General features: G+C 49.1%; 1 protein-coding gene across 1 annotated transcript; it reads right to left on the reverse strand.

Moving 5' to 3' along the window:
* Positions 1-779: 779 nt before the first annotated feature.
* CHRNA1 (cholinergic receptor nicotinic alpha 1 subunit) lies at positions 780-7,375 on the reverse strand. Its single transcript, XM_072341931.1, has 9 exons — positions 7,334-7,375; positions 6,528-6,673; positions 6,361-6,405; positions 5,868-5,977; positions 5,554-5,749; positions 4,696-4,933; positions 3,432-3,655; positions 2,303-2,542; positions 780-911 (listed from the first exon to the last, which is right to left on the reverse strand). Exons 1-9 carry the CDS (start codon positions 7,371-7,373, stop codon positions 780-782), a joined length of 1,371 nt encoding a protein of 456 aa, XP_072198032.1. The 5' UTR covers positions 7,374-7,375.
* Positions 7,376-9,014: the final 1,639 nt, after the last annotated feature.

Raw genomic sequence — 9,014 nt, forward strand, 5'->3', positions numbered from 1 at the left:
ACAGAGGTGTGGTTAAGATATCGTACCCAGCACCCCCAAAGGAGAAGCTGCCCTCGCGTTACTCATCACTAAGTGTGAAAGGGGCACCGAGGTATGCTTGCTCTCCGTCTGCATTCCAGTTACGTGGCCACAGAGCAGAGCTCGGGGATAAAGAAGGGTGAAAAATCTTCAGCGTGTCCTTTACTTTGGGCCAGCATAGCGAGAAACGACAGTGGATCCATTTAAGAACGAGGAACGTCCCCTCTTTGCTGGATCAAGATTTCTGCAGGTAGAGTCACACACGAGTCAATCACTTCTGATCTGTATGCATAAATCAGATGCTCTAACCAAGGAGCCTGAGAAACTTCTGCTGGTTACAGCCAGTGTTACAAGAAAAGGCATTTGTGGCGCTGCCAATACAAAAACCACAGAGCAGATATTGAAACCAACTTGAAAGCTGCTCTGAAGTTGAATACAGATTTACAGCTCAGATATTATTACTGCTATTGATGTCACTAGGATCATATTTGTGGATAACAAAGTCAGACAGTCTTAGTGACACGTTAACATTTCTAATAAATGGTTAAATGGACCCAAATCTGGCTGACAGCCATTCAGCCTAGCGGTAGAGCAACCATGTCATTTTAGCAGTGAAATGGCACCCAGCAGCAGCTCTGAGGTGCTAAGCACATCTTAGTATCCCTGCTCGGTCCCAGGGGAACTTCCAGGGCTGGCCAGGTTTTAACAGTTAAGATGCTTTCCAGTCCCAGCCCAGGCAGTGAATAGTTTCCATTTGATGTTCACCCTTGCTGATTTAATTCAATAAGGCGACCAGCAAATACAGCTAATGTTCCAATAATACAGACTAGCATAAATATTACAAGGAGAAGATGATCGAGCACCATCGCAACAAACTTCCACTCGTCAGCCGCCTGAAGAAGAAAGAAAGGAGACAGTAAGATTTCTGCAGAGCTGAGTTTGTAACGGGTACAATTGGGCCTGAGCATATTTCCACCCCGTAACTCTGCCCTAAGGACCAACATGTTCCATCCCTAATCTCCCCCTCCTTTTGCCTTAGGTGCACCACAAGTGGAAGAAGCTGCTGGAATCCATCTAGAGAACACCGCTAATCGGGACTGCTTTGAGGTGGTTTGTAAGCAAAGGCAATGAGGTGACAGCCTGCAGAAGCCATGGCCTTTGGTATATTTTGGGAATGCAACTTTTGAAATTCTCTGGAAGTGATATCAGTGGAGTCTAGATGACACAAACAGCTGGCTCCACTTCCGAAGGGAGCACTTGCCAGTAGCTGAAGACCCTCCTTGTATGCACAGAAGGAAGCAGAGCCCAGAGGCACTGAAACCATGCCAGCCCTGCTGAAGGTAGCATTTGATCTGCAGAGGAGCCACAGGGAACATGAGACTCCAACCGGAGCCATTTCACACGCTGCTGGAACGTGGCCACAGGAACAAACACCGTGGTGTAAATTCTGCCTGGGTGAAGGAGAGGCCAGATTATTGTCCCACAGAGGCCCCTCCCCAACTGCAGGCTGTCACCATGGGGCATCCACTGCTAAACAGCAATAAGAAGGGTGAAGTGCTGGTCCTGAATTATCCATTTAAAAGCTGTGTGAGCTGCAAAAATTGAAATGAAAGAGGGGGTTAATTGCACTGAACGAGCTCAGAGGAGGCAGAGCTAAGTTTTCCTGTGGAAAACTGCCATATGTGACTCTGCACGCATTTATCCTTCCTTTGGCTTGAAATGTGGAAAAAGCCAGTAATCACAGCAGCTCGTGATGTGTCTCACTTGCAGGGGCTGCTTGTAGCATACACGGATTGACACAAATCCTTATCAAAACTGGGATTATCATCTGCATGTCACACTTCAGGCTTCTGAAATACAACAAGTACTGAATTCTGCAGCTGTGCTACCTTCTGGCTTTGCAAAAGCAAGGAAGGCCATTTATCCCTGTAGGAAGGTGCCCAAGCAAGGGACAGGAGGAACGTGTTATGGAATTGCTTACAGTTCTGGGAACTGCTTTGCTACTCATGCACCATCTCTGTGGCTTCACACACCCTGTTAAGAAAACCTTAACACTGTCATTTTTCTCTCTTCTCTTATTCAAGCTGAGATTCATTTACCGCCTGTGACAATTATCTGCTATTCCTTAATAACCACGCCACAGGTAGGAGACTGCTCCCCAGCTAAAGCCAAAACAGGGTTTGGAGTGTTTTTGTGAGGCCTGGGTAACTGAAGATTAAAAAAAAAGTAAAAAGATGTAGCAGTACGAAGGCAAGAAGTGAATCATGCACAAAGAATGCCTTACATTACTGGATTCTTGGTCTGACTTCATCGTTTCCGCAATGTATTTGATTCCCTCTATAGCGTTTTTCACATCTGGATTTTTGGTAAGCGGGGAGTAGAAATTGACAGGCACAGGACCTTGCTTCCCGGAAATTTCTGAAATATCAATATCTTCTGCAAAAATTTTCTTGTCTGGTTTATCCCTGGATGGTCGTTTCATTGTAGAGAAGAACATGATGTTTGGGATTGTGTCAATAAAGATCTGGGGGAAAAAAAAAGAGGCAGAAGAGAAATGCTCCTGTTTGGAGGGGCTGCTGTGCAGATGCAGCTCTGCAATAAACAGAGGGGAGCTGCGCCAGTCTCAGATAACTTCCTCCCCTGGACTGGCTAGAAATTCCGCTTTGGGGTACGTCATGCCACATGCCACATTCACACCGTGCTTCTTGTCTGCCTCGTGTCCTGGGGCAGGCAGGGTCACCCCCATGGCCTGCCATGTGCTCTCCAAAAGCAGCTTTGCCTATCCGTGTATCCTATACATACAAATGAGGGCTGTGCCACCACTGGTCAGGCTCACACTGCTGCCAGGTGACTGACCCCATCCAGATTGAGACACACACTCTAGGGGCCTGGTTTGGGGAATGCACTCTGAGGGGTGTCTTCTGGCTGCCTGTGCTTTACTTTGCTATTAAAATGCAATTTGCTTGACCTGAAGGCCCTGTCCACTGGCAGGCAGAAGTGTTCTGCAGCCATACAGATAATTAGACCAGTAAGATCACTTTAGCCCAAATGACCTGCTTTCCTCTCCCTATACCGTCAGCTGTCCCTGTTTTACCACATCCATTCCCTGCAGGGCTCTACCCAGTGGGCAGTTTTATCACATAAAGGAGCAGCCAGGCTGTGGGTGTCCCAATCCCTGGTGTGTTCAAGGCCAGGTTGGATGGGGCCCTGGGCAGCCTGATCTGGTGAGTGGCAGCCCCATCCATGGCAGGGGATTGGAGCTCAATGATCTTTAAAGTCCCATCCAACCTAAGCCATTCTATGACGGAATTCTATGATTCCTCAATTCTTGCTGACTTTTAAGAGAAAAATCAGCCAACAAAACACACTCTGCTCTGTGGAAAAGAGGAAACACACAAAGCCCTGGAGCTTACCTTCCTGACCCAGGGTGGCATGGTGTGAGTGCTGGGGGAGCGGTGGTGGGTATTGATGACAATGACTGTGATGATGATGGAAGCGATGACAAACACCATGGTAAACAACATGTATTTGCCTATCAGAGGCACTGCACTGGAGGTGGAGGGAATCAGCTCCACAATGACCAGCAGGAACACAGTCAGTGACAGCAAGACAGAGATGCTGAGTGTCATCTTCTCACCTGCAGTGCAAAAAGAAGACAGTACCACTGAGTATGTTGATATCATTCAGCACTTAGTCAGTGTGAGAAGCCTGCATGTGGACGATGGCTATTCACACACATACTTTTTCATGAATCTGGAGTGCTACTGTCTCTCTAGCTACTTAAACATTACTGAACCTGGCCAGACCGGAGCCCTTCACAAAGCAGCAACACCAGCACTGGGGTGGAAATCACCAGGTATGACTGGGCTGAGGTACAGGTGGCGTGTGCAGAAAGCTTCTTTGCCAAGAGCACCCCGTGGACTGTGGGATTTGATTGATGAGGTGCAAGCTCCTGGTTAATGGCTCTGTAGCCTCTCAGGGCTGGCTGCCTCAGTCCAGCATGAGCTGACAAAAAGTGCATCTGGCACCAGGGATCAGCTTTCAATAGGTAGGATGTCAGAACCAAACCACAAGGCATGACTCGCACAGCCTTTTTCTATCTGATTCTACTTCATGTAAAGTTCTCCACCAAAAAACTGTGCATCAGAGGTATTCCACAGATGGGTCTCAATGCAATTAAGCAGGCTGAAAAGCTGATGCCACGTAAAATGAATAAAGCATGGGAAATGGTTGCAGGGAGCACCATCTTTCTGCAACAAAGCTGCTCAGCAGAGAAGAAGCAGGCCAGAGGAGGCCAGAATTATTCTCTATCAATGAGCCCACAAGTGTGCGCAGACCACAAGGTCTCTGCTCCAACACAGTGTGCTCAGGTACTGTTTGCCATATGAACATGTTGGCCTGAGGGACAAAATCAGAACATCAGCTAGCTAAATCTTGGCTTTGCAGAAGTCAACTGGATAGTTAACCAGTGTTTTCCATGGGAAATCCACCCAATTTGTCTATATGAATAGTTTCAGCTTAATTTGCAGAATGTTTAGAGCCATTGTTTTTGAGCTGAAGGACCAGCCTAGCATATGCCTCCCTTCAAGTTGGCCACCAACTTCAAGCCCTCAGAATTTCTCCAGAACTTGTTAGAAGAGCAATTTCTCTGGCAGGAGAACAACTAAACTCACATACCTGAGTCTGTGGGTAGATAAAAAACAAACCCGGTCAGAAAGGAGAAGAGCAGGCAGGGGATGATGACGTTGACAATGAAGTAGAGCGGCAGGCGCTGCATGAGGAAGTGGTACGTGATGTCCAGGTAGGGGGTGTCAGGGCAGCAGGCATAGTAAACCCAGTGCTTCCAGCCACGGTAGTCCTTCATCACCCACTCACCGCTCTCCATGAAGTTACTCAGGTCGGGGCGATCGCTCTCCTGACAGCAAATAAACCCACAACACCACAGACCAACACATTATTAATATGAGACATTCTAAACAAACTCACATGATGTGGTCTCTCAGGAACAGAATTTCCAATAACTCAGGTGCTTTGTGCATTTTTGTGACTCCAACATCCATTCTTATTATGTGATTTAGCCTTACAGCATCATCCTCTGCTCAGTGTTCAGCTAAAGATTTTACAGGAATTAAGGGTGGTCTGCTAACGGGAAAGACTACTTAAATATTTACAGATAGGAGACGTACCTGAGTAGGCAGAACATAAATAAAGTCATGAGCAGAGTAAAATCACCCCCACAAAATGAGGAAAACAAAAGCAGAATGGGCAGCACCAGAAACAGTGGCACGAGGCTGTAATGAGGGTAGGCAGGCAGAAGGTTTGGGGAAGCAGGAGCACGGGAAGAAAGCATATGAGGAATTTCACATGTCAAACTGGGCAATTTTGTATGACATCTACAAATGAGCTTTTATATTATGCTGGTAGTGCCTTCTTTTTCAGTCCAACCAAGGTTATATTCTCTTTTTAAACCAGAGGAGTCCCTGAAAACATACCCAAGTCTCTGCTGCTTTTCCCAATTACCAAACCATTGCTTACCGGGTTGATAACCACCACTGTACCATCATATGTCCACGTTCCCAGCTTCATGCTACAGTTCTGCTGATCGAATGGGAAGTACGTGACTATAATTTCACAGTAACTTTTGAAGATAGCAGGAGGTGTCCAGGTGATCTTTCCTGTGTGTTCCAGAAGGACCTTGGTGTATTTAACAATGGCAAAATCACCATCAGCACTGTGGAAGGAAGAAGGATGGTTGCAGCTGCCCAGTGGCCTGAGGGCAGCCAGGCTGAGCAGGCAAAGCAGCCGCTGCCCAGGCTCTGGTCCCACCAGCTCTGATCTCTGCTGCTTACTTGTTATACAGGACAAGATCTGGACGCCAGATGTCATCTGATGGGATGCGTATTTGTTTCACGCCACCGTAGTCATCTGGGTTCCACTTCAGGTTGATGTCTGTCCATTGCTGCAAAGGAAGGATTGCAGCTGGTGAGAACCTATTTCAGTGCTACTTGACACTTCCTAGAGACACTTGCCTCCTTGCTTTGGGCAGGGAAGTGTCAACACATCCTATTTGGCCCTCTAGCTCATTTTTGTTTTTACACAAAATCAAATATCAGTTTAAGACACTCAACCCAAAGTTAATATATCCAAAGCCAGCTGTTTCAAATGCTATCAGAGAAGGAACAATCAGCTGCAAAGTGCTTTTTTGTTCTCGAGGCCACAAAACTAAGAAATACCCTACTAGCCAACACATTGGTCCAGGGTGCACCAAAAGTAGCACACACCTGGCTGTCTCTGGTCTATTTATTTGAGTGGGAAGGAATGGTTAGCATTATTTAGGGTTACCTGCTTCAGGCGTACGTTGGTTGTTACAATCTGATTTACTTCATCCTTGAAAGGAAAAAAAAAAAAGAGAAAGGAGACACAAGTGTCAAGCATTGGGATTAAAGGAGGAGAGCGAAGCCCTTTGGCAATAGCACACGAAGTGATGGTTCTGCCTGCCCACTGCCTACCACATTGATGAGCTGAATGAGCTGCAGCCCAACGGTGACGACGACGACATCACGGTGATTCTCCACGGGGCGCACCACCTTGTTGTAGTCCCGGAACAGGTCGTCCACCAGGCGCGTCTCGTGCTCATAGCACAGGGCCGGCCCGACTGTGAGCAACAAAATGGCATCAGTGGGAGGGGTGGGATGCACCACAGGGCTGTCCCAGGGATATGCTGCCCACTGGCAGACCTGCGGCCAGACAGACCCCGCTCTCTGCACAGCGCCCTTCTAATTCATGTTTCCCTCCCCATGCTGTGAGCGCAGAGTGGTGGCCAGGTCAGGTGTTGTGCTGCACTTCGTTAGCCCAACCAAAGCCCCTCACCCTGCTGTTTTCTGATGGCTGGGCAGGAGTTCAGTTCACTTCTGGGATTTAATGAAAAGGGTTTATCATCAGAAAGTCATTCTTCTTTTACAGGACAATTAACAGAGGATCATCCTGGTACAACACAACCAGCTACAACACAATCCTGTGTCCTTGTCAGCAGCCCCACAGCTGATGAAATTTTGCACATCAAGCCACGTTTGTTAGAGCCTCTCACACGCCTTGAAATAACTTTTGCACAAGCATAAAATGGGAGCACGGCAGAAAGATGGCAGACAAAGATGAAAACAAAGTCCTCACTGCAAAGTATCTGATGGCTGAAATTAGGAATACTGTAGCTGTGCCCAGATCACACCTTCATACTAACGCACATGCAAAGCCATACTCCCACACCCACAGGGAGGACCCAGCGTGCCCAAGGCGGTTGCTGAAGCGCACCATTTACCTGCGGAGAAGATCAGGAGCAGCACCCGGCAGAGCTCCATCACCTGAGCCAGCTCCTCTCAGCACCACGGAGCCGGGGCACACTCAGCGCCTTTAAGGTCGGCCCGGGGGGGCGGGAAGCACTGCTGCCCAGGGATTGCCTTACACCACCTGTTCCAGGCATGACAGCTGAGGGCTGTTGTAACCGGCTGTGGAATGGGAGCACAATGCATTGCACCGCTCAGATGGCTCCTAGTGTTCACCAAAGGCTGTTTTTTTTCTGAGAGGCTCTGTGAGTAGTGGTTAAAAAAAGCCCCACACAACAGACATCCCAAGCTGGAATCAAGGCTACACAACCCTGACACTGAAGCACGAGCCAAGGGGGCTGGGATCGTGTCCTGGGGAGCACTGCATGGCCCATCCTCCTGTGCTTCCCTCATACCTTCTCTGGAGATGGGCTGCTGTCTGGCTGCCTGGCCATACCCACCACACACAGTGCACTGTGCACCCCTATCCAGAAAGCATTCCCACATAAAGCTTTCCCAGCTTCGCCTCTGGGTGACACCAGCTGTATTTGTATTTCTCAGGGCTGTCCTCTGTGCTGCCTGCCAGCTGCTCCGTGATGGATGCCTTAATTTGATCTTTTTATGTGTATATTGCTCTTAAATCCCTCCCCCTCGCACACTCTCTGCCACTAACCCAACACCCAGCCTCCGCACTTACATTTACCCTCACATCAAACCTCCCCCTTGGCCACAGCCTTGCGTTCAGCTGGCGGCTCCCATTGTCCCCGATCCCATTGCAGAGGGCAGCGTGCAGCTGCTGCAGGCACGGCAGCACTGCCAGCAATGCACCGACCCACGGGCACCCTGCCACAGCCCTGCAGGCTGCACGGGGGATGTGAGGCTGAGGTTAATCCGATGAATACCAGTCACCTCCTATAACGCCATCAGCACCAGTGGCCCGGCTTCTTGTATCACCTTACCCTCATCCCACATCATACAGCAGTTATCCCAAGTGGGACCGCAGGCAGCACTTACCCTGAGGGACATCTCCAGGTGTTCACACTTCCAGGTTTAAATACACTATTTAAGGAATGGTTTGTCTCTCTGCTGGACTGACTGCAGTGCAGACTGTTACTTGCAGCTCTACACAAAGCAAGCTGCTTGCCCAGCTCCTGTAAGGGGCGTTGTGTTTTGGCCATGTGCTGGACTTCAGAGCTCTCCTTCAGACGTTTTGGGGACACCCCACCACACAGCCGGGAGAAAGGGGAGCTGTCAGGGTGGGCTGCGTGTTTCACTGCTTACGTTCACCTACCCAGGCCAGAAGGAATAGTCACATTCCCTCAGCTCTTTTAGGGCACGAGCTCCTTGGACTGCTGGCCCACCAGGAGACCACTGGCACAGCCTCTGCACACTGTCACAGCTGGCACGGCCCACAAACACTCCCCACACAGCCAGGATAAGATCTGCCACTTGCAAATGCCTTCAAGACCCCATGGGAGCCCCACGGCACCTAGAATGGCAGCGAGTCTTTCACGGCCAGCAGTAACTGAGCAAACATGCAGAAGTGAGTTTATTTTTCTTCTAGCTCTGCAACTACAGAATGGCGGGGCACACACAGCAGTGCTCTGCAAACCATCCATCTCACCTCAGGAAGCACTGCTGACTGCCCAGAGGCCCCAGTGAGCTCAGCTCAGTCCC

Source organism: Excalfactoria chinensis, chromosome 7 (genome assembly GCF_039878825.1).
Source record: "Excalfactoria chinensis isolate bCotChi1 chromosome 7, bCotChi1.hap2, whole genome shotgun sequence".
Classification (NCBI taxonomy): domain Eukaryota; kingdom Metazoa; phylum Chordata; class Aves; order Galliformes; family Phasianidae; genus Excalfactoria; species Excalfactoria chinensis.

What these genes read in the sequence shown, in the direction of transcription:
- CHRNA1 (XM_072341931.1), bottom strand. Translation starts at nt 7,373, where the DNA reads ATGGAGCTCTGCCGGGTGCTGCTCCTGATCTTCTCCGCAG. An exon ending in GCTCCTGATCTTCTCCGCAG is followed by an intron (nt 6,674 to 7,333) that starts GTAAATGGTGCG and finishes TGTTGCTCACAG; the next exon opens with TCGGGCCGGCCCTGTGCTAT. An exon ending in TGCCACCCTGGGTCAGGAAG is followed by an intron (nt 2,543 to 3,431) that starts GTAAGCTCCAGG and finishes TTTTTCCCCCAG; the next exon opens with ATCTTTATTGACACAATCCC.